Source organism: Stylophora pistillata, chromosome 8 (genome assembly GCF_964205215.1).
Source record: "Stylophora pistillata chromosome 8, jaStyPist1.2, whole genome shotgun sequence".
Lineage (NCBI taxonomy): Eukaryota > Metazoa > Cnidaria > Anthozoa > Scleractinia > Pocilloporidae > Stylophora > Stylophora pistillata.
The window spans coordinates 5220717-5246032 of NC_142526.1; the positions used below are offsets into that span (position 1 = coordinate 5220717).

Sequence of the window (25316 nt, forward strand, 5' to 3'; positions counted from 1 at the left end):
CCCTCAGATGATGGCGAGGGACTGGAGCGATTAATTGAATTTATTGTGCAACTGCACAAACTCTTTCCTACAAATTTGCCTCAGACATTCTTAATGGAAAGACAAAAGTGAACTTTATTCGAATACTGCATAAAAAGGTACGATTTTGTGTATTTCATGTACTTAATATTGTCACCGAGATCTGAAATGTTATTTGCATATCTAGTGCCAGACAATCTCAACATTTAAGGTCATGTCGCACATATCAATTTTCCGCTCAAATTTCAATGTTTTCATGCCATGGGAAGTTTCAGATAGAGTGATTTGTTTAAAAGCGAATACCGTTCCAAGAAAATCGCATTCCTGTAGAAATTAACCTATCAAACAAATTGCCCAAGCGTTTAGTTTCATTTGATAGCCGAACACAAACCGCCTGCATTAACTATATATATTTGAAAGATTTTTTTCAAACTTGCGATCCTGGCCAAGGAATAGTTTGATAGAATATGGAAAATTTTGAGATAAAAACTGAAAGGTAGAGTAGATAAAACTTAATATATTGGAGCAGAATTTGGTCAAATCCACAAGTTATTTGAAGAGCAATAATGGTTCTCCGTAAATCATAGTACCATTTAGAGGGTTTTAACCAGTATTATGTAATATCATAATAATCTTTTAACAAATAGATTCCATGCTGCCATGCATATGTTGAGTATTAGATCTCAGATAATGTCAAAACGTGGTAAGAAAAAAAAAATTGGCGTCCAAAATGGAGAATGATTGATCAGATAATCCATAGATCTGATGATACAGTAAGTCTCGAGCCCCTCTGGTAAAATAGAACTGTGGGTAGCTAAAAGGATGATGTTTATTTAATAAATCAAATAATTTATTGGTGTTTGTCTTCATTAAATCTTGTTAGGACTGTGTGAATATTCTATGATTAGCTAGTTCAAGAGTGAGACAGTCATGTCACAGCAGGGAAGTGAAAGAGAACCAAAGCCTGAAAAACTAATTGACACCATCAGGTGTAAGATGGCAAAGAATGAACAGTTCTTTTCCTTGGAGTTTTATCCACCCAAGACTTTCAATGGAGCAACAAACCTCATGGCAATACTTGGAAGATTACATGAACACTGTACACCTCTGTTTTGTGACATCACTTGGAAACCATCTCAAGAACCAATGTCAGATAAGTGTCAGTCAGAGCCTAGCTCATTGTTAGTTTCTGCAGCAATGATCGACTTGTATGGACAGAATATCATGATTCACATCCCATCCAGAAACACAACAAGAAGTCAAGTGTTGGAGCATCTTACTCGAGCTAAGAATCTTGGTATTGGAAGTGTTCTCGCAGTGAGAGGAGGTACTGCTTGGCCCTTTCACTTCCAAGATCTCTTATTAATTCTCTTTGCTGTCTGCTAAACAATTCCTATGGTGTTAGTTATGAGAATCTGGTATTGGATCAACTAATAATCCCCTAATTGATGTTTTTCTTTATTGTCATTACTTGTTTGCTTCAAATTTTTTTGGTTTTGTAAGGAGAAATTCTGTCTTGGTCACTCTTGGTGGTTGTAGGGTTAAGATGGCTAAATTTTATGTTATTTTATGTTGGCTGGGGCTAATCTTGGTATTGTTAGCATGAGGTGATCATAAATATTGTTACTTATCACAGGATTGGATGCTGCTCTGTCCCAAGGCTAGTATCCCCCACCCCCTGACAAGCCGGATTCCAAAGACTTTTCCAATTCCGCATCTCGCTGCTCTTTTTTTATTCCATTGAGCTAGCCTGTTGTTATGAACATTTTTATCTTGATCCTACCTGGTTAAACCCAAGTGGCTCTAGTTCAATGCCTCATTTAAACTGATGGACAAATTATAGCCTAAACAATCTCATTGCCCTAATAAGGCAAAATGAGTTTTAGAATGCATTAAAATGTATTTTGGAGCCAAAGACAAGCAATTTCTTTTCTTTTGTTTCATGCTGGACTCAGCAACACATCCACTGTCTCATGTCTTTTGATGTGTGGTTTTTCCAGATCAAGCCTGTTTATAAAGCCAACGGATACTTTTTAATGTTTCTTAAGTTATGTGACTCCTAACTTGAACTAAATCATGAACTAACCTATACCTTTCCTGTCACCTAACCTGCCTTCAAATGGAGCATATCCCAGTCTTGCCTTCCCATTTTCTTCCAGCATCTTGCATTACAAATTTCTTGTACCCTAATCTTGCCTCAGTTTCAAACCTCATTCCACCTCCTGACAAACCTAATATTATGTTGGACGCCCTGACAATTCCTGTGTACCCATTCATATCCCTTAGTGGTGATGACACTCTGAAAGTAAAGTGTCTTTGATATGACACGATGACCTGCCCAGGACCTTGACCCAGACCTGCACAACCTGGACTCTAGTAAGCTAACTGTAGGTCAGCATGTCTCCTGATGTTTTATCCCATAACTTTGGTGAGGCCAGAACCTGGATCTCATCAAAAAATGTAACCATTTAACTCCCGCAAGTGATTGACATAACTTCTTCTGCTAACATCCATACATTACCTAGCATAAAGGTATAATGAGAAGGCCCAAAATTATCAGGGAAAAGCTGAAATCTTGATATAACACCAAATTCTTGTAACATATTTACAAGAAAATATGTCAGATACAATGAAATATATGAAGTTCATATATTTCATTGTATCTGATTTATCACTTTCACGGGTTTATTACGAATCAACTTAACGGCCTGCTCCCAGTTGGCTTGTTAGCTCAATTGGTAGAGCGCTGCACTAGTATCGCAGAGGTCAGTGGTTCGAATCGCGTACAGGCCTGATTTTTTTCAGGTCTGATTTTCGCTATTGCTTAAATAGCGCTATCCACTGCGAGGATCGTGCATCATATGTAAGAAAATATGTAGCAGCTAGAGGAGAGAATTGACAATCAGATCTTGGAGTTTGAAGGGTTAATTCTTTAACTTCCAAGATCTAATTGTGAATTCTCCCCTCTAACTGCTATACATTTCCTTGTAAATAGATTATGAGAATTTGGTGTTCAATCAAAGTCACAACTTCTACCTGATAAGTTTGAGTATTCTCATTACCCATTTGCTGGATCATGTATGGATATTATAGGGAGAAGTTACAGTTTAATCACCTCTGGGAGTGAAAAGGCTAATGATTGTTGTAACCACCACAGATTGATTGCATCAGGAGCTTCAGTAACCAATATTTCAGATATGTTTGGTTAGGGATTAAAACTTGAAGAAACTTTCACCTCTTATTTACCAGATGAAAGCTATGGCGAGGACTTAACACCAAAAGAAGATGGATTTGATTACACTGTGGACCTGGTTAAATTTATCAAAAGTGAATTTGGAGACCACTTCACAATAGGAGTGGTAGGTAGGTAGAACCTATGTAGGATATTTTCTCTTCTCTAAACGACCATTTATGCCTCTTGCTCGCTTGCCAATAACCTAGTGCTGTGCACTGTGCATTGCTAGGGGTGAGCTCGGTTTGCTGGGAGAATTAAACGGACAACCTTTATTTGCCCTAATTTGGCCACTCAGTTGAGTGGCCGTTTATTTTTAATACCAAATCAAATTACAGTAAAACCGGAAATAAAACCTAATCCCAGCAAAGGTGAGGGCAAACACCCATCGAGTGAGAACTCAACGCACCTATGAGAATGTTCGAAAACAATGGGGGGGGGGGGGTTAATAGGGTGGGAAATGTTTGCCCTGCACCGAAGCTTAACTAAAAATATCTGCCATTGTAAGTCCCAGATGTAACCCATCCGGGGTAATGATAAAACGCGGCGCAGGCTGCATAAATTAATTTATTCCCTTTGGTAATAAATGTCATGTTTGTGCATGTTTGTCCATCTCATACCTGCAGATACTAGTATCTAGTATCTGCAGGTATGAGACTTCCGCATGGTAAATAAGAGTTGGCCCTCTTGGCGTAAGCGAGAATTATACACACCCTATTCAGTGGTTTAACATGTAATACGGGTGGATAATTTGATGATGAGAACTAACCTTTTGCTCATGACTTGCAGTTTTCGTTGCCTCTGCAGGACATAGAAATAATATTACCCGAATTGCATGTTTAACCGTCGAATAAGGGATTTCTATTCCTCATTTATTTCATTTTCTAGTATTTTGGCTGCTAGTTTTCGATCTAACTGGGCGTAGTATCGATCGAATGTAGACTGCGTGGAAGATGAAAACAAAGCAAGCAAAACCATTTAAGTGTTTTTTGCGTGACGGACAAAAAGGATCAGACGCGCTTTAATTGAAAGTTCATTCCTTACCGAGGCAAATCCAGACCTGGAGCTGAGGGGAGGGGGGGGGAGTTGTGTGTGTGCACCTGCCGGCTTTTTGTTCCTTCTGCGTTTATTTTTTTTACTCAAAATAAGGGTAGCCCGGGTCTCCCAGGCCCCTTCCCTAGATCCGCACTGGCTTAAAAAGTCAGGCCTAAAAAATGAGATAAAACCATGGTTTGGATCGTCCAATGTGTCCATCTTTTCTTTATGTCCGTATTTTTGCCCTGTTTTTCAGTGCAGTACTATGGCATATTTTGCGCGTTCCGATGCCCTTTTGCGATAAAATGGCGTAATGGTGGAATGATACCATTTCAACTCTCGTGTTGTAGGATATTTGATGGCCTCCCCTGACGTTAATAGTTATGAAGAGGACTTGAAGCATCTTAAAGCTGAGGTTGATGCCGGTGCAGACCTTATCATTACACAGATGTTCTTTGAAGTTAAAACTTTCTTAAAGTTTGTAGACGATTGCCAGAGAAACAGAATTAATGTACCCATTATACCAGCTCTTTTTCCAATTCAGGTATTTAATAAGTTTTATTACATCACTCACAGCGCCCATGGGCAAGATGAAGTGAGTCCTGCGTTCTGATTGGCTACCCGAGCAGGCAAGATGGGCCCATCTTGCCTGCTCGGGATTGCCCGCAACGATCCCGCGCATGGAATAAATAGAATAAGACTTCGTCTCGGTCCATAAAAATGCAAAAAAAGAACTCGGCCAATATCCAGCCATCTTGACCTCACGCTTGGTTAATAACCCAACTGTATTGTTATATAAGCCGTGCGGCCCCCGCACGCGCTCCTAGTTAAAAAAACTTTAGACAAAACTCTCCGTCCAAGAGCCGCACGCGATGGCACGTGCAAGAGCCGCACGCGATGGCACGTGCAAGGCCGGAAAAAGCCGTTCAGCCTCGCAAGATGCGAAATAATAGAATAAGATGTGAAAAAAAATATATATAATTAACAATTATTCCACGAGCGCGCGTTGGATATGAGATGATAGATAGCCAACGAGGCGCGTAGCGCCGAGTTGGCTATATTCATCTCATATCCAACAAACGCGAGTGGAATAATTGTTTTATTAAAAACGCTACGTTAAATTATTAAATTTTATTAAATTTTTAGCTCCCTTTCAATTTTAAGCTTATGCATACGCTTACCATATCGTAGTTTATGGTATATTGGCTCATATACCATAATGGCTAAGCCAATGAAAAGTCTTGAATTGCATTATCCAATGATCCAGTTTTTAATAATAAAAGGTTATATGATAAAATGCCTATTGACTGAATTCGGTCGGGCCTGGGAAATTACTTGGCTCTAGGTCAATACGTCATGACCTCGATCCAACTTTGTTTCCGTCCGGCCCTCCCACATAGTCAATACGTAGATAGTCTTTAAGGAAAGCAGTGTTAAGTTTCGACTTCGACATTGTCATATCACTGCGTGACTTAGCCGGAGAGCTGAACCGCATCATAAGCGTTTAGGTACCAGCGTTACTCCGCGAAATGGTTTAATGCCTTGAGCAGAGCGAGCTGGCGAGAGGTCTGGCATTAATAGAAACCAGCCAGAACTCGTACAGACCTTTTCCCGAGCTCTCTTTGCTCAAGGTCATTAAGTTACTCGCGGGCGCTGGGCGAAACCCTGGATCCACTGCACTTTTAACGAGGGCTGATGTATGACACGACTTTTAAACTTATTATTTTGGTATTCCACAGAACTTTAACTCATTGCGGCAACTGAAACGGCTATCCCGCGTAGAGATACCACAGTGGCTGTTGGACAAACTGGCTCCAATAAAAGAAGACACCACTGCAGTCATGAATTATGGCATTAAATATTCCACAGAAATGTGTAAACAGCTGTTTGGAAGCGGTCACGTCCATGGCGTCCATTTCTATACGCTAAACAGGGAGACTTCCATCACAGAAATTCTGGAAAAGATTGGAATGTCCTACAAAGAGGACGAATTGGATTCCGCTTCCATGCGGAGACTTCCTTGGATGCCAGGCCCTGCCCAAGCAAGAAGGGGGCAAATGGAGCTAGTGCGTCCGATTTTTTGGACCTCAAGACCTCGCAGTTACATGATCCGTACGTCAAACTGGGACGAGTTCCCGAACGGGAGGTGGGGAGATTCTAGCGCAGCGTCTTTCGGAGAATTGAGAGATTATCATTTGGTGTTGTTGGGTACAAACGAGAGTAAAGAGGAGTTGTTGAACATGTGGGGGCGTGAGTTGAACAGCCCTGAGGACGTGTTTGAAGTGTTTGTGTGCTATTTGACTGGTAAAGAAAACAGACATGGATACAAGGTGGGTATTTCGCGAAATTCAACTGTTAACACGATAAAGAACACCATCTTTTACTTAAATCACCATGTTTAAAGTTTACTAGTTTACTTTTTTCATTTTCATTATTGCGCATTTCATTACATCACCATTCAAATCCCAGCTCTGTGTAAAGTATTCTCATTCACAGACATTCTTTGGGATTTCACACTACTCCCTTTTTCTGCGAGACATCCTATGAGTGGAAACGGTGGAGACTGCATGTAGGATTCCACTTTTTTTTTCAATTTCATCTGTAGCAGAGTCTCTTAAGTACTTTTTGGAAAGTCAATGGCGGGACTTTGGAGTCATCTTTTCGACTACAATAATGTTTCGCAGGGGGACAAAAAACATAGTTTATCCCGGCTTTGCACTGACTTAATCAATCACAGATAGTCAGACAGACAGTCTGGCATACTGAGAGACAGCTGGACAGAAAGACAGGACTAGAGATAGACACGCAGACTGACAGAGAGGAAGTCTAGCATACAGACAGCAGCAATGCAAATGATCAGACTTAGAGGCAATCCGACTGATAGACACCAAAGTGCTTGTTTTACTGTGAACCTGAGAATTGAAGAAAACTTTCCCTCAACGTGCATGTTTCTCTTATTCTTCGTCTGGCATATCGGTTGATCAAGTAACATTCGGACCCATTCATAAAAGCTGGGTGATGGTTGACAAATAGTAGAGACAGACAGACAGACAGAGGCAGGCAGACAGACAAAGACAGACAAAAACAGACAAAGACAGACAGACAGAAACAGACCGACAGAGACAGATAGACGAACTTGCTGAAAGACATTCACCAATGTTCGGAGAGAAATTCACACCCATCATTATGATCTATAATATATATACACTGTGGTGTGGTGTATGGTGTTAATGACTCGCTCTGAGTATTGTCTTCATCTTGTCACTTACAGAACTCTTTTTTCCTTTCCTTTTAGGTAAAGGAAATACCATGGAATCAGGATGAACTGGCATCAGAAACATTGCCTTTTGTTGACAAACTCGCCCATGTCAATAAACACGGAGTTCTTACGATCAACAGCCAGCCAAACGTGAATGGTGCACCTTCCACAGACCCAGTGTCAGGGTGGGGGCGTCCAGGTGGATACGTATTTCAGAAGGTGAACTTTTCTGAATGGTTGGTTTCCTTGTTCCGCCCCCCCCCCCCCCCCCCATGATTAAACGAATTTAGTCTATTACGACCGAACCCAATTTGCCTGTTACCAACATTGAATGGGGGTGGGGTGGGGGGGGGATTGGTTCAATAATTTTACTGACTTTAGTTTTACTCTTCAACTAGCATCTAATTTCTCCTTACCATATCATCCCTGAATCCAACGTGTAGGTCATGAGAATAAAGAAAATGATCACCCTTAAAAGATGATCTTGATTGTTAAACAAAATCTCCTTTGTCAGCTCCTTATGACATGTATAGAGAACAGTATGAAAAATATGCAAATTGATGTTGTTAAGGGTTAAATGAAAGCTGTGAGGTTTTCTCACCTGTATATGTCTTCATGATCCTACAGGCTTATTTGGAGTTCTTTACCAGCGAAGAAATTGCAATGTGCCTCTATGAAGTTCTTCAAGACTATCCTATGGTTAATTATCACATTGTGAACTTCTCGGTGAGCGATTTTGAATCGTGGTTTTGTTTTAGAGCAGTTTTCAACTGGTTGTCGAAAAGCCAAAACCAAATAAATGACAACTGCCAATCAGAACAAAGGTTAAAATCAGAACTATCCAATGAGAACTCAAAGGAAAAATACCCGCGGGTGACCAAAGTGGGATTGACCAATCACAGAGCGAAGTCAGTAGTAATTCAGAATCACTTTCTATACTTAATTGAAAAGTGCTCTATCAGTTCATCGTTACAATGAATGAAGATTTTTTTTTGCGGAGTAGTTGGTTTCAGACAAGTTGCAAGCTGTGCTTTAAAGCTTTAAACCGCGCGTTGTTAGCTCACTTTTTGGAGCGTTGGACTGCAGTGCGGGAGGTCGAGGGTTTAAACCTCAAACCGTACCAACCTTCAGGGTCTTGAAATAACTGAGGAGAATGTGCTGCCTTTGCCATGAAATCCGTAAATGGTTAGAAATTATAGTCTTCTCGGATAAGGAAGGTAAACCGTAGGCCCTGTCTCCTGCATCTACTCTGTGCTGGTTAGCAGGGGACGTTAAAGAACCCACACACTTATCGCAAAGAGTAGGGAACGTTAGTTCCCGGTGTTGTGGTCTGGCCTTGTTGTTGTTTATACAGGTCCCCATTTCAAACCAGCGTCATGCTGAACCGGGTCAGCCTGTCTAAATATCGCAAATGCAAAAATAGGAAATACTATTGGGGACAAACCCGTTTAAACGGGAACCAAGTTCCTAAAACTCCCCCAAGAAATCTTTTTGACTTATTTTAGTCATCGTAAGTTATGATCCAGAGAAACGACTTTGTCGCACGTGTAACGCCAGTAACTGTCATTGTCACGTAATTTAATCTCAGGGAAAGGAAGACGTGACAAACGCGAACGTATACTCTTCCAATGCTGTCACGTGGGGTGTGTTTCCAGGATCAGAGATACTTCAACCGACTGTGGTGGATCCTATTGCTTTTCAGTTTTGGAAGGTAAGGACTTGTCCCTTCGTGTGTGTGAAACCAGGATGATGTGTGAAAATATTTTGACTTTCAAGAGCGAACTTCAATTGAATAGAGTGCTTTTCGATTGCGTGTCGTAAAGCCAAAACCAAAGCTATCACAACAGCCAAACAGAAGAGAGAAAAATACCCTGAAGAGCCAATGAGAACTCAAAGTAGAAACAAGCAAACTACCTAAAGCGCGGGTGACCAAGTTGTGATAGGTTCTTTTTTAGTTTTGCATCTAATTGGTTGAGCGAGTGGCGCGAGTTTTCTGGACCAATCACAGAGCGAGTAAAGGCAAATGCGTAGAAATCCCGGATTTTTGTCGAAATTCAATTGAGAACTGCTCAATCATAAAGCCGACCAAAGTTGGGCAATGATGAATCAGAAGTAAAAAGAACATATCAAGTAACCAATAAGATCTCAGTAACGTAACAACAAGCAAATTGTACAAAACGCGCGAAAACGTAAGTAACCGCGTCGAGGTTGGTTTTGGTTTTGTATCTGATTGGCTAAGTATTCTCACACAAGTTACAAACAGGCACCCAAGCCAGTAAGTCACGGCGATTCAAAAATGCATAAATGTCTTGGTAAATCAACAGGATACCCCTATTTTTGTTCCCTTTGTACCGATTTCTATCAAAGTTTCAATGTTTTTTCGCTTTGTTGCTGGACAGCGGTTTTTCCTTATGTTTTCTTATGAAATTTTGCGCGGGAGACTTGCGTGCAGCCAGCCAGAATTGATCCTCCGCGCATGCTCGACAGGTAGTTTGACCGCTGAGTTATCACAAAGCAGCTAAAAGAATGTCGTTGCTGTCCCGACCCAATAGGAAAATTGCACTCCTCCCACATGCGCGGACAAAGCGAGATTGTTTTTTCAGCAAGAGGTCCTCTCCATGTCACGATCTCTTGATATTCTCTTTCGCTTTTTTTTTGCCATTTTTAGGACGAGGCGTTCGCTCTATGGAAGCATCAGTGGGGACATATTTATTCCGATAAATCTCTCTCGCGTGGGATAATTGACACCATTCATGATACGTATTATCTTATAAACCTGGTTGACAATGACTATGTGGCTGGAAATATCTTATTTGATATTCTGGACATAGTGTTGAAAAAATTAGGCAAAATATAATGTACGGCAGTACACTGTTGGGATTGCAAGAAGTGGTACGAGTTGTCATTCTTGCCTTGTGCAGTAGTAAGAACAGGGTGTTGGGGAGTTATTTGTCTTTTCATGATTGTGATGCAATAACATACAATCATTCTTTAACTCAAAATCTTGAATACCTGTTGCTAACCGAGTTCGAGGTCCGTGCTCTAGGTCACGGACCGAGTCGCGTGCGGCTCATAAATCTCAGCGGAATGAACGAAATTTTATGAGGTAATTTGCGCATTGAGCAGAAGCATCGTTATTTTTATCTCGATCCTACATGGTTCTAGTCTTTGACAACTGACATCGGAAAATTAGAAACGAATTAGATATACTATGAGCAGTCCCTCTTTTTCAGCAAAGTCCGCCGCGCGAGTTAAAAAAAAAATAAGCATAGATAAAGAAATGATGTTAGTGCGCCGCGCGGAACTCTGGAAGTGGGGCGCATTTAAAGTAGCACTCCCAGAGTTCCGCGCGGTACGCCAACATCAATTTTTTTTCCCTCGAGATTTTATTTTGAGTTGCACGACGGACTTCGGCGATAAGGAACGACCGTTCGTAGTCTGCCAATTAATAAAACTGGGAAATGCTATGTGACTTTCATATGAATTTATTTGAATCATTTGAATTGATTTTACCCGAGGATTGTTTCATGAAATCATCACGAGAAATTTACAAAATATAACGTACACAAGAAGAGGGTAAAATGCTGGACTGATTGTAAATAGAGTAAATGGAAATTATGTTTAAAAACACCTTCACAAACATCTAATGTATATCCGGTCATTGACAAAATCTTTAAAAGATGATCATGAACAGACGTGAAGATTCTTGAAATAAAGAGGTTCTAAAAATTATTTTGTACTGAATACATGAAGATTCTTTTTTTGTAACCTGGCACCGGGCCCTCATTACCAGCGTTGCTGGAGGCGCGCTTCTCTGCCCGCTAGAAGGTTGGAGACAAGTCTGGGAGTGGTTTGCCGGGGGTCTGGCGCTAGTTCTAGATTCCTTTACAGACCTCTCGCCGGCTCGCGTTGTTCAAGGCCTCATACTTCGCGCAGGCAAAGAAACGCACGTGCTGAAGCGCTTGTAACGTAAGCCTGTTGGCAGACTTTTCTCTCATGGTTTGGTCTTCAGTTAGCAAACGCTGCGCGAAAATAGTCCCCGTGTTTTGTTTCATTTACCCCGATCGACGGCGTAAGCTGGGACTAGTGGAAATCTGCAGTGAAGACATGGGACCCTCACACTTGTGTCATAAACTACGGCAATAACAACAGCGTCAATCATAAGAAAAAATAAATAACTGGTGTATGTGTGTCAACAGACAACAACTCTGGAACAATTTTTCGAAGTACCGAAGAGCTTCCAGTGGTCGAGGGCCAGCAGAAACCCATGATGATTGTAGAATCTCTCTTCGTTTCGCCACTTTGGAAAGTTTCTCCGATATTCTCGATACTATACAGCAGTGTCTCGGAAAGCAAAGAAGTGCAGCGCGAAAGTAAATATCGTAAGCTTTGCTGCGTTTTAGTAAATTCGTCGATTGGAAGAAATGGTCTCTTCAGTCGCTTGTTTGTGTGAAAGTACACAGTTTTTCTCTTTGTTCGTGTGATTTAAAGCAGGTTGATTGTAAACAAGTGGTCGTCGCTAAAAGGTGCTTTCTCTATCGGAGTTTCTAAAAAAAAGCAAGGAAACGTCAGAAGGAACGAAATAATGTCATAGAACGATAAGATCTCGCCCCCTTAGGAAATTAACCAACATGCCTTTAATTCAATCTGCAAATTAATCGTGATGCGTTAGCTAAAGGCAGGAGAAGTCACTTATCTTCAATAGTGTAATTCCTAAAATGATGTCAGCAGTTTTTATGTATTTGAATAAAGTGCATGAACTTTAGAATACTGGTCGAGAATACCTTGTCTGCATTCCGGTCCAGTCCATCCAGGTCGGCACTTACATTTCCCGGTCAGTGAATCACACAGGCCTCCCTGGCCACAAGAGCAGCCCAATATACATCCAGGTCCATACTTTCCTCTACAAACTGAATTGAACTTATGTTATCGATGACGGTTCCACGTACCAAATTCAGCTTATGACAGTGATGTGAATTTCTTATACCTGGGACTGCGGCTTGGTTTTGACCCAAACGGGTCTGTTGAGTGTAACTTTAACCCTGGTAACCCCCATGAGTGACCAACAGAGGATTTCTCCTCACAATTCAAGGCGACATTATGCAGTAAATGGTTTGAACCCGGTGGTAATAGTAATAGTAATAGTAATCAAAGTTTAATATCTTTACGTGGGGCATGGTTACCTATATTGCCCGAGCCAGAGGCTCATGTATAAAACGCAAGACAACAACCCACCCATCCCACCCCAGGGGAGGACATCCATCAGACAGTAATCTCGTGCGTGGGAAATTAACGTCTCCTACCCCTAACCCTGCAGGAGACGGGATCTCCATTTATTCGTCCCTATCCGAGAAGACTAGAACATCTAAACCGTTTTTTTGATTTTATAGAAAGGCAGCATATTCTTCTCAATTATTTTAAGACCTTGAGTGTTGGTCCGGCCGGGGCTCGAACCCTCGGCCTCCCGCACATCAGTCCAGCGCTCTATCCATTGAGCTAACCGGGAGGCGGTAACATGTGAAAGTGTTGTGTGATCGTCCGGGTGGGTGTAGTCCTGAGAAGGACTATTGTCGGTGGTGGCGACGGACGTTTCGACGACCTGTGTGGAGGTCATCATCAGAGTCAAGTGAATAGTTGTTGTCGGTAGCATGTTCTTAGTCCAGTTCGTGTAAAATGATTGGTCAGTTTTGCCGTGATGTTATTGACTGTAAGACTCAAAAAGTCTTACAGGACTACACTCAGCCGGACAGTCACAATACACTTTCACAAGACGACATTAAACAGAAAAATGATGACGGTAGAAAAACCTTGATTAGGGGATTATTATTTGATCAAATACAAAATCTCCGAACTAACATCGTAAGAGTTGTATGGCATTTTCAATTATGTTAATTACGCAACACGCATGGCATTACAGTCATCATACACTGAAGAACCTACCTTGATTACAATTAGTACCAGTCCGCCCGCTCGGACACTCGCACTGTCCAGTAGCAGCATCACAAAAAGATGAGTTCGCGCATGTGCAGAGGAGCAAACATTCAAAGCCATATCGCCCCACAGGGCATCCTGACAGAAACGTAAACAAGACAGACATTGAAGACAGATTGAAATCAGGTTATCCACGATAATGAATTAAGTTTCGATTGTTATTTTGGGCCTTTAAAGCTCACCCAAAATAAAATCGTAAACACGAGTGAGAACAAACGTATAAAAGCAAGAAGGCAAAGAGAAATCAGAACGGAAACAAGCAGACGACCCGGAGCGCGGGAAAACACGAGCTACCAATCAATGGTTGGTTATAGTTTGCATTTGATTGGTCGAGTGGGCTCGAGTTTACCAGCCCACCAATCAGAGAGCGAAGTAGGAAAAACCAATGACATCACGGGTCATTTTCGTCACTTTAATGAAAATTGCATCTAGGACTGAGAAAACAAATTTTGATCCACCCATGGCAAGTTGCGAGGGGGTAGGGATGAGAGAAATACATACGTTTGGTGCAATCTCTTCCAGACCACCCCGGTGTGCAGAAGCACTCTCCTGTTCTCGGGTCACATGATCCACCATTCATACATTTGCAGTGTCTAGTGCAGTATGTGCCATATCGGTCAGGTGGGCAACCTAATGTAAATAAAAAAAATTAACAAACAACAACAAAAACAACAACAAAAACAATAACAAATACGATAGATACAACTACTCAAACGATGAACGGGGCATTGAAGCTCATTAACTAAAAAATTTCCACTTACGATATTGACATCTGTCCCCATACCACCCTGGAGTGCAAAAACAACAGCCGGTGATCTTATCGCATCTTCCTGCGTTTCTGCACTTACACCTCTGTTCACAGTTCAGACCATAATTCCTAGAAGAGCATTCTGTGAAGACGTAATCGAGTAGAAAAGGGCTCTTTATGTGATGTACCATTAATTGAGTTAAAAGGTCTTGTAACAGTGTTGAGCGACAAGTTGAAGGGTGAAAAACGATGCGTTCACGAAAGGTGTACAAAAATGTTCATGGGCTTGGCACTGAATGTCTGTGACGACAAACACCGTGCCAAGTAAAGAGGGTAACAATATTTCCAAATTGTTAGTCAATGGACACTGCTTCATTTTAAATTTGTTACATTTTACCTCTTTATATTATCTTCGTTCGCAGTTTTTTTCTCTTGAGAAGAACAGAGAGTCTCTGGAAGTGAAGTTGGTATCCAGTAGCGAAATATTGCATATTGCACTTCATGGGTTTATTACGAACCAACAAAATAACCAGTTTTTCAGAATGTGTTTTATGCTGAATTGAGAGAAAAAAAGAGATGAGTTAAAATGTTGAGCCTTTCTTACCTTTTTCGCAGTTAGTCCCAGTCCATCCCAATCCACAGTGACATTTACCGTTTACGTTGTCACAGATGGCATCATTCTTACACGTGCATTCAAACTGACAATCTTGTCCAAACCAACCACGGCGGCACACTGTAAAATGAGAGATACCTTGTTTAGGTTGCATTTTAAGTGATATGTTGGGCCCAGTCTCCCTAAGGATAGGTTGTAATGAGAGCAATTTGGAGCGCTTTTCGAGCGGATTTCGTAACACCAAAACCTAAGTCCTCGTATCAGCCAATCAAAATAAAGAGAAATATCAGATGTAACCAATGATAATTTAGAGCTGAATTACGTAACCAGCGTGAACGGCGGGAAAACGCGAGTGACTATATGTGGCGACTAATTTTAGTTCAGCGTCTGATTGGTTAAGAGTGGCGGCAGCCTCATTAACCAATCATAGAGCAAAGCAAAAGCAAAGCCATCCCAGAATGGTTTCGACACAGATTGAAATTGTTCTATCAAGTGAAATGCATTTTCCAAGAAGCTAACATTTTCGAATATGAAGTCTAATCGTCCACCAGACGATATTCGACCAATGTATGATCGTCCCTTACCTCTCTCGCAATTTACTCCCTGGTATCCTGGATGACAGTGACATTTTCCATTCACGTGATCACAGATTCCATTGTAGCAGGCACATTTCTGCTGGCAACTGGGGCCAAACGTTCCCGATGGACAAACTTATGAAAGAAAATAAGGAAAAACAGGTATGCTTTTGCTTCATAGTTTGAATAAATATAGATTGATTGCAAAGATCACCCGCCACTAGGGACAACTAAAAGTATCACTGAACAGTACTACTGAAAGCATCAGCTTAAGTGAAGGAATAATTTTATTCCGGAAAAGGGCAGAAATTACTTTTGCATTTTGTCCCATTTGTTTTTTATATACTGATCTTGCTTTAAATGTGCAAGTAGAGGGAATGATTTTAAATCTTACACAAATAGTCAATGAAGCATCGAACTGTGTAAATTTTTTAGTGTCTTCTGATCCTGGCATTAGATGTACAGCTTGCCTTTCAGCTTTGAACCCAGACTCGTCCCCTCTCACTGTTTTAAAATCAACGAAGAAAGCGCGCGAGAGGTGTTTCTAACGAAAAAGGGAAGGGTCATCTCTCTTCCCTTCTTCCTTCCCATCGTCCTTCAGTGGTAGACACGAAAATCAAATAAAAAGATAAGGAAATTTTTTCCCGACTTTACCTTGTTCACACTGACTTCCTATCCAGCCGGCGTGACATCGGCACTTCCCCGTCTCAGGGTCACACTCGGAATTCTCTGAACAAGTGCAGTTGAACTTGCAGTTGTGGCCATAGGTGCCCCTGCGACAGGCTGGTATCAGAACAAAAGGTCAAGTTTACATAGCAATAACTTTTGACTGTAACTCTCAGGAAATTGTGAATTTTTTAGCGAAAAAAAGGAATGTGAACAAGTAGCGATGTAATATACTAAATCCAGTTATTTTAAAATGACTAGTAACCTAAAGCGATAATGCTATTGACTGTATGACACAAGTGATGTAAGTCGGTCGTGATTGGTCAGTTTCGATCTGTTGATAACGATAGTTCGTTCTGTGCGGATCGCTTGTGGTGTAAATATCATGAATAAGTCGTCTGTATGGTGGTGGTAGTTGTTTAGATCAACCACAACAACATGGAGGAAGCCAGTGCTGTTTCTCTGATTGGTTATAACATGTTTTGAATATTCAATTCATCAGCACTCTCAATGAATGTTATATACTATACGTACACTTCTGGCATGATTTTCCGTGACTTCCAGGTTTACATAAACATTCTGCTGTGTATGGATCACACATCACTGAAGAAGAACAGCTGCATCTGAGCGAGCAGTCAGCACCATGTCTGCCTGAAGGACAAACTGTTTGGGAAATTTAAAAAGAAAACTCTGTAGGAATAGTTTTTACAGAATTTTGAGAGTTTTGAAAACGCTCAGTAAATTAACGCTTTAGGTCGGTTCGGGAGTTGAGCTTAAGTCAGCTTCGCACCATTGTGGTCTCTCAACCTGGAGCCTGACTAAGGTTTAATGGGGTAATGCGATAAGGAGTATAATAATTGCAACTCCCCCCTGGACAGGGTGCCTGCACATCGCAGACTGCTCCCAAAGTTACACTCAGCGTTTCGAAAGGGCTCCCTAGCAGTTTGCTTGCACCCATTTAAGACCTTCTCCCCCCTGATTTAGAGTAGTGGAGACAAGAAAAAGTCTCGCCCAAGAACACAACATGGTGACTATTTGGGGTCGAACCCAGACCCTTTAGATCTGAAGTCGACAGCAACAATCATCGCGTCAGCCGAGTTCCAGTAATTTTATTTCATACGCACCTCGTTTACATTCGCCTGTCGCAGCGTCACACCTTTCATGTCTGGTGCAATTACATTTCCTGCTGCAGTTATCACCGAAAAAGCCCTTTTGACAACCTTTGAAGAAATGAAACAAAAACCAAAAGTAAGTGAAGGATTTATAAGCATTCGTCTCTTCTAAGGTTTCCGGCGCTAATCGTCGATGTTCCTGACGTGCGCAGATGTTTTTCAGTTCTTTCACAGTAGTGGGCAGAGAGTCCAGGAGGAGTATTATACCCACTCCCCCAGATACTCTGATTCTTACCTTTTTTGCATTCCTTTCCGAACCGGCCAGCGGGACAATTACAACTTCCGGTCACATGATCACATGAAGCTAATCCAGGACAAGAACACGGCTGACTGCAGTTTACTCCATGAAATCCTTCTGGGCATCCTGTCAATTGATAAGAAGGAGAAAAAATTCAATTTCATGCCATTTTGATTTTGAAGACATCAAAATTCATGTTTCGTTTCCTCATTGTTTCTAATTTAAAACACGCTTTGAAACAATTTTGATCCATGTTATTTTTTTCTATCCATGTTTCTCAGGTTACAATCTGGCTTTATGGGGTCACGTTTACTTTGGGGGTTTCTCCTACTTTCGGACAACTTCTGTGACTCGCAAATACGTCGTAACATTACTCGTCTCAAGATGTAGAAAGTTTTCATGAAAACAAATCTTATTTATTCTGGGCCTTGATCAAGAAATCAATCAGAAAAAAACCTTACTAATGCTTCTAGCACGATTTTGCACGACAATACTTCCTTCTTGGTCAAATAACTAATTTCATTGGTAAAAAATACCCAAGACTTTTATCCGTAAACTATTTAGTACAGATGTATGGCCTGCGAACGACGTGTTCTAATAGCGAGAAAACCTTTACAAATATGCACAGGTAAACGAACATAGCGCGAAGGCATTCTTGATTGAATTCAGGGAGGTACCATAACTGGTATTACTGAGGTAGTCTGGATAAAGTGTTTACTTTTCTCACATGTCTCGCCGATCCAACCAGGTGCGCAGACACAAAATGCCGTCACCTGATCACAGGTCGCGTTGTGTTCGCATCTACAGTGACACTTGCCAGTCTCAGGATCGCATGACAAGTTTCCATGACAGCCACACAACTGACTGCAGTTCTGTCCAAAGTAACCATGGGGACAAACTACGAATATAATTAATAGACAACCATTACTGTGATCATTACGAAATGATAATGATATCCTGAAGCTAACCTTTATCACATCTCGATCCCATTCTTCCAGCCGGACACTGGCATTCTCCGGTATCAGGAGCGCATGAGCTGTTGACGCAATCACACTGCTGACCACAATCTACTCCATAAGTGTCATGAGGGCACTCTTAAAGAGATAAACACAATCAGTGACTTTTTACGTTGGGTGCGTTTGTTTGTTTATAAAGCATGCTTGAAACGAATTTCAATTAAATTTAGTTATTAAAAAAAAGAACAAGAGAATTATTTTGGCTGACCTAAAGAAAGGAAACTGTTGTCAGGCAACAATTACAACACAAGGTAAAAACAACCAAACTCCTCGAGAGGAAGTGGAGACGGGGGACACGTGGGAACAATACGCAACTGCTTCATTTTGAAGGTGGAGCAAGTTTTCGCGACAACTCACAGATCGTGTGAATATTATATTATAATATTACAATCGAACAATTATGACTTTCCTCGGTTTGTAGCTATCCAAACTTGGGTTTACTTGTTGGATGGTTTTTCTTTTAATGCCATACATAACAGTCTTTTAGATTTGACTCAGTACTGAACCAGTAGACGTACCCTCTTTGCAGTTTTTCCCAGTCCTTCCCGAAGGACATTTGCAGGTCCCTTCCACTGGATCACATTGCGCATCTTCAAAACAGCTACACCGCTGAGCACATCTACGACCATATGAACCTTTTGGACAAACTACAATCAAATCACTCCCGTTAAGGAATAGAGCTGTGTCTGTAGTTTCTGTTAACTGTGACCCACGGCTATGCTTATCAAAACAGCCGAAAGGATTTGCGTAACTAACATGGCAGACATGACCTCACTTGTGAAATAACAGTTTGTACCTTCGTCACATTTGTTCCCAGTTTTCCCTTTCGGACAAATACACCTGCCGCTGACCGGATGGCAACGAGCACCAGGGTCACAGCTGCAGCGACCCCTACACTTTTTGCCAAATGTTCCTTGCTCACAGACTGCAGAGAAAATCGCACGAACGCACTAGGTTACGCAGATTCTAAAAAAACGTTTAAAGACCCGTTAACTACCAAAATATTTCATGATGGCAAGCATTTGTTCTGATCACCTGGCTTAAAAAGACGCGGATGTTTTTAAATGGCCCAGTAAAATCCTCAGAAGTTTACTCACCCTTCTCGCACCTAGTTCCAGTCCTTCCTGCGGGGCAGATACATTCACCGCTGACTGGATCACAGCGGGCTCCACCAACGCATCGACATTTATTTAGACACTTTCGCCCGTACGTTCCCGTTGGGCAGACTAGAAAACACAGAAACTCTTGGTACGATTGCACGCAGATACATATGCAACGAGAAGCGAGAAACTCGTTCAGTTAACTGATCAAACATGCTGTAAGTAGCGTCGGATTAATGCATTCCACGAAAAAACTGTACTTACACCGGTCGCAACGTCTGCCGGTTCTTCCTTCAGCACACACGCATGCCCCTGACATGGCATCACACTTGATCCCCTCTGCGCAGTCGCAAACTTGGTCGCAGTTAAAACCGTACCGGCCCTCAGGGCATACTGTAAAATAGAATCATCATAAAACATGAAACTGTGCAAGTTTAATGTTTGAAATAGGAGGTAGGGAGAAATTATTTGGGACGAATCTGGTTAAACGAATCAAAAAGAAATCAAAATTATTGCATAAGGGTGACACCCATCTGGCAAAGGAGATCAAATGTTCAAAATTTGCTGGGTGTTTTCAAGTTTAGCACTCCCCATAAATAAAATATTTGTCTCGAGTTTACTCTGCTGAAATAGTTGGTTATCAAACCAATCAGGAGAAGGGACATTTTTTCAGGAAATGTCCGATGATTTCAAAAAATAATATTGCTCCAAGACTTTTGCAGAGAGAGAAAAAAGGCGTTATTTTACCTTTGTCACACCTGGCTCCCATTTTTCCCATGGGACAAATACAGGAACCAGTTACGGAATCACATGTCACACCATTACTACACTGACACCGCTGGCTACATCCGTGACCAAAAGTACCTTGGGCGCATACTACACGAAGAAAAGGAGAGAACAAGGGAAATAAAATTACATTCTCCGATAATTTTTCCATTTCACCTGTCGTCGTACAAACAACATGCGGTGATTTCTTGTGGGCTGCAACACACAACTTTACTGATAGCTTAACAAGCACAACAACAAAAGCGTGACATGAGCTCTACTTTTTTGAACATACGCAAACAGTCTAGAACATTCCTGAATGATTACGTTATATACTAGTTGTAGAACACTAGCAAATCGACAGTACTTTAGCGTGGTCTGTACTCTTATCGACAAAGAAATTAGTCATCAAAGTGGACAAAATGTTATGGAGTTCCGGGGCGCAGCCAAGTGAGTCCTGAACAAATACCCGGTTTTAATTGGCAATTCATTTAAGCCTACTTTGACTTCTGTGGTGGCCTCCTTCGCATTTATCTCAGTTGATATTGCGTCCGTAAGTTTTGTTCCCCAGCCTTACAGAATGCTATCATATGGCTTTTGTGCACCTACTCCGAATGCGATGTTTACTTTGAAAACGGAGGTATGGATAATTACGTAGCATAAAGCTTAGGAAAGTTTTAGTTGAATGTCTGGTTCTATCTCGCCTAGATTTTAATGATATAATATTTTATCCAATTACTGATTGCCTTTTAAAAAGGTTACAGCGCATCCAGTTTGCGGCAGCCAGTTTTGTCTTTGGACGCTATGTGAACAATATTTACTCTATTCTTAAGTTAGGTTGACTGTCTATGAAAGAACGTAGAGAATGGCACGTTCTAAAGGCCGCGCACAAAGCTATATACTCTCATGATTTGCCCAGAAACCTTATTATTATCAATTTTCACCCAAAACTGATTTATGGTATTTTCCGAAGTGAGTTATGATAAAGTATCTCAAATCCACTTCAAATTTTCGTGTGGTCAGGATGGCCGAGCGGTCTAAGGCGCCAGACTCAAGGCGGGAGACCTTTACCATGACAAGTGGTAGTTAAGATTTCTGGTCTCCAAATGGAGGCGTGGGTTCGAATCCCACTCCTGACACACTCTACTTTTTTTAAATTCATTTTTATTTTCTACGCTGACAGCAATTCATGTTATTCATCTTTTGATAAATTGTATCTTTGTGGTGAAACTTGTACAGGAAAAAACGTTTTAAAACGATTTTGAATATGAAATATGTTCTAAATTATCAAAATAAAGAACAATAAGTAAGAATAGCAAAAGCCTGTGGGAGGGCGGATGGTTCGTGCGAAGGCGCGCGCTAGGTGTTTTTTTTGCCTGTCTGTCTCCTGCCTTTTGGCTGTTTTTTCGCTTCATCTGCGGTTGTTAAGCAAGCTGTGTAATACGTTTTTAAGGCCGTTTCCTTGTTTACAACATCCACTGAACATTTTACGGAATACGTCTTCTCCTACCTTTTTGACAATTTGGTCCAGTCAAACCCGCTGGACAAGTGACATCACACGTACCGTGCACGTGATCACATTTCCAAGATTCAGGACAGTTGCATCTTCTTACGCAGTATTTGCCGTAAGTTCCATCAGGACATTCTATAAATATATTTATAAAGAGGAGAAGTTAAAAAAAAAGGAGACAAGAAAAATGATGCTTGCTACACATGGGTTTTCTTCCCCAATATATGAAACAAGAAAATACCCGCAGCTTTAACTCCTCTTTGTAATAAGTTACTAAACGAAAACTTACTGTCTGAGCAGTGTTTGCCTTGGTAACCAGGCTTACAGTGGCATGTGCCATCCTCAGGTTGGCACCTTTCTGTTTGATCAGCCAGGCACCTGCATTTTTCCCTGCATCCTGCTCCAAAAGACCCTGGAGGGCACACTGCGAGGGAACCATTATTACAATAAAACCAGGAGCAAAAATCAGTTTCAACACCGTATTGAGTAACATTTACCTTTTGAGCAGCGGGTTCCGAAGAATCCTGGGTCACACTGGCACGTGCCAGTTACCGGATGGCAAGGTTCCATGTGAACGCACGCGCACTTCTGCTTACATTCTTCTCCGTAGAAACCGGTGGGACAAGCTAGCGTGAAATGTATCGAGAACGTTAGACATTTCTGTTCATCATTGTCATTGAAGGAGAAGGTTCCAAATTCGAAACCAATAAGGAAACATAAGATTTGTAAGGAGGAAAAATTGATGTGAGGCAAAGAAAATATTCTTGCTGAATAATTGAAAACTCTCGCCACTTCCTCAATACTAATGCAAATCACGACTTGGTCCCTCGAGTTCTCCCGCTTCAGGCAATTTGTTTGTTTTTACTTTTAATCCTTAGCAGCTCCTTGGGACTCTTTTTTTGCACGATAGTTCGATAGTTGACATACCATCGTGCACAAGTGACGCTTACTATCCAATTGCATAACATTTATACTGTTCCATAATATCGTCTATTTGCAAGTATGACGGTCCTATTAGTGCTAATATCTGGCTGCTTAAAGCCAATCACGCTCGAATATTTCATCATAGCTTTGATCAACAGAGTTTGCATTCATACAGTCCTCATCACCAACACTTCAAGCAAATAATAAATGAGATATCTACAAATCCTCGCTAGGCGGTCATGTGACACTTACTTTGATCACACAGGTCTCCCAGGAATCCCGGTCGACAAGAACACGCACCAGTCACGTGATTGCACTGCGCATCATTTTTACACAAGCATTTAAATTTACAGTCTTTTCCAAATCTTCCTTCCGGACATGCTATCATAAGGAAATAATGATAAAAAGGGTGTAAGTGAAGTTTAATTTGAATATTGGCTAAAGCTAAATTGCCTCACCATTATGCCATGAAATGAAGAATACCAAGTACAAATGGCAGAGAGGTTGGAATGTATTGCAAATGGTACTTAGCTTGTTAGCGCTCGTGTTTTTCCGCCAGCAGGAGGATTGGAGACGAGTCAAGGAGAGATTTATTGAGTGTTTGGCACAAGTGCCAGGCCTCTTGAAGACCTCTCGCTAACTCGCGTTTTCAAGGCCTTAAACTTCCCCTTGTGAAAAACACACCTACCAAAGCGCATTAGAATAAAGAGGGCCAACTCGTACTGCTAAAGGATACTCTTTTGTCGTTTCACTATAATTCTTAACTCAAATCCAATTCCTTGTTTTAGCGCGCCACCCAAGGAGGGTAGTTCCCACACAATAACCAAGGCCTATAAATAATTATATAATAGCCGACCTCTATATGTCCTTTTCGTGTTTACTTTTTTGAAGTGATTCTCTTTTACACATGGTGCTGGTCTTACTAATAGAAATCAGAAACAATGACCAGATTTTTTAAAGGAAATTGAATCTATTCCACTTAGAATGCAAGCATTTGATGGAATCATACATTTTGGAAATTCAACAAGGAATGCTCAAGTGTTTCACATTACCCGGATAACCTGCAGTATTGTAGCTTATTTCGATTTCTTTGGCAGGAAGTGACTAAAAGTAGAGCGATTCCTCTTGAATTTAGAGCTAGTCCATCACATTTACCCTTCAGCTTTAACAATCGACCATAACCCATTCATACTATTCAGTGAGGAAAGGTAACATAGGAGAAAGCTGGCCTGGCTAAGAACACAAGACAATGACGCCGGTTAAAGTTCTAAACAGAGCTATTTAAACCCCAGTAGAGTGTAATAGACATACAGCTACTACGTTTAAGTTTCGATAATTTCATACTCACAATCGTCGCATAAAATTCCGGTCCAGCCCGGAGAGCAAAGACATTGTCCAATTCTGATGTCACACCGCGCACCGTTTTGACAGTCGTCGCATGTCATACGACAGCCAGGACCAATGTACCCTGGAGGACAGGCTGAAAGAGAAAAAGAAAGGAGAGATTATTGGGAACTTAAGCCATGGCGTACACGAGCCAGGACCCTGGACTCGAGAGGAGCTTCAGTTCCCTTGTTGATGTTAAAGCACACCAGATATGGCTGTCCTCTCCTTTCAGTTGCCGTCAGTATCTTTAAAACCCTTCTGCTTTAAAAGTTTCGTTTGATGTATTTAGAGATTTAGATCCATGTTTATCATTCTATCAGAATCAGGTCCTGTGCAAGAAGCGTGATTTTATGCCTGTACCTTGGACTCCTTGTAAGTCTTTTCTTTGCGCATTGCTGGTGTCTTTGATGAACTTGGGACTTTTTAATGGACGCTCAGTGAAAATTTGTGAAACTAAGAGGAAAAAAGTATTAACTTCAATAACAATCCCTTATCATCCAACTGTACTTCGTAGAGCACAAATAACGCGCGAGACGAGTACAAATATCACACGATACACGATATTTGTACTCCAGAAATATCCGCGAAATTCGCCCGCACTGAAATAATAATTTGGCGTGTTGGATAATAAACCTCCTACTAATAGTTTTATTGTGTAGTATCACTGAGTATTTTCACTCATTGTTCGGTATTTTGACGAGCCCGTAGGGCTCGTCAAAATACAGCAGAGATACTACACAACAAAATGTCTAATACGATATATTTGTTCATAGGTAAATTTGGTCAGTTAGTCATTTAGTCAGTCATTCGGTAAGTAAGGCAGTCAGTCATTCAGTCATTAAGTCAATCAGTCATTCAGTAAGTTAGTCAGTCAGTAAGTCAGTTAGTCAGTCAGTGAGTCATTCAGTAAGTCATTCAGTAAGTCAGTCAGTAAGTCAGTCAGTCAGTCCTTCCATCAGTCAGTCAGTCAGTCATTCAGTCAGTAAGTCAGTCAGTCATTCAGTAAGTCATTCAGTCAGTCATTCAGTCAGTCAGTCATTCAGTCAGTCAGTCATTCAGTCAGTCAGT

The 25316-nt window shown here is 41.2% G+C and overlaps 2 protein-coding genes and 1 non-coding gene across 4 annotated transcripts in view; 2 read left to right on the plus strand and 1 right to left on the minus strand.

Moving 5' to 3' along the window:
* Positions 1-11276, plus strand: LOC111327128 (methylenetetrahydrofolate reductase (NADPH)). Its single transcript, XM_088730545.1, has 9 exons — positions 1-137; positions 902-1345; positions 3268-3381; positions 4636-4829; positions 6025-6615; positions 7581-7763; positions 8172-8270; positions 9133-9255; positions 10213-11276. The coding sequence occupies exons 2-9, from the start codon at positions 949-951 to the stop codon at positions 10399-10401; spliced, it is 1890 nt and encodes a 629-aa protein (XP_088586671.1). The 5' UTR covers positions 1-137; positions 902-948; the 3' UTR covers positions 10402-11276.
* The window catches only part of LOC111327111 (uncharacterized), a 20455-nt gene continuing 6152 nt past the window's right edge, over positions 11014-25316 (minus strand). The window contains exons 5-28 of one of the 2 annotated variants that reach the window (XM_022931217.2): positions 24609-24701; positions 24211-24342; positions 23115-23243; positions 22436-22564; positions 22228-22362; positions 21939-22073; positions 20411-20539; positions 19928-20056; positions 19661-19789; positions 19360-19488; positions 19082-19210; positions 18516-18641; positions 18266-18445; positions 17545-17673; positions 17262-17357; positions 16672-16800; positions 16126-16254; positions 15481-15606; positions 14888-15016; positions 14297-14425; positions 14037-14165; positions 13485-13613; positions 12329-12454; positions 11014-12091 (exon numbers count right to left, since the gene is read on the minus strand). In XM_022931217.2, coding sequence (XP_022786952.2) covers positions 12030-12091; positions 12329-12454; positions 13485-13613; positions 14037-14165; positions 14297-14425; positions 14888-15016; positions 15481-15606; positions 16126-16254; positions 16672-16800; positions 17262-17357; positions 17545-17673; positions 18266-18445; positions 18516-18641; positions 19082-19210; positions 19360-19488; positions 19661-19789; positions 19928-20056; positions 20411-20539; positions 21939-22073; positions 22228-22362; positions 22436-22564; positions 23115-23243; positions 24211-24342; positions 24609-24701 — 3017 coding nt within the window. In that variant the 3' untranslated portion in view covers positions 11014-12029. The remainder of the gene's footprint in view (positions 12092-12328; positions 12455-13484; positions 13614-14036; positions 14166-14296; positions 14426-14887; positions 15017-15480; positions 15607-16125; positions 16255-16671; positions 16801-17261; positions 17358-17544; positions 17674-18265; positions 18446-18515; positions 18642-19081; positions 19211-19359; positions 19489-19660; positions 19790-19927; positions 20057-20410; positions 20540-21938; positions 22074-22227; positions 22363-22435; positions 22565-23114; positions 23244-24210; positions 24343-24608; positions 24702-25316) is intronic. The other variant, XM_022931219.2, reaches the window with a different exon arrangement.
* Trnal-caa (transfer RNA leucine (anticodon CAA)) lies at positions 21447-21567 on the plus strand. The gene is made up of 2 exons: positions 21447-21484; positions 21522-21567. It is a non-coding gene; the product is annotated as a tRNA-Leu (tRNA).

What these genes read in the sequence shown, in the direction of transcription:
- LOC111327128 (XM_088730545.1), top strand. Translation starts at nt 949, where the DNA reads ATGTCACAGCAGGGAAGTGAAAGAGAACCAAAGCCTGAAAAACTAATT. An exon ending in CTTCACAATAGGAGTGGTAG is followed by an intron (nt 3,382 to 4,635) that starts GTAGGTAGAACC and finishes CTCGTGTTGTAG; the next exon opens with GATATTTGATGGCCTCCCCT. An exon ending in GTGGATACGTATTTCAGAAG is followed by an intron (nt 7,764 to 8,171) that starts GTGAACTTTTCT and finishes ATGATCCTACAG; the next exon opens with GCTTATTTGGAGTTCTTTAC.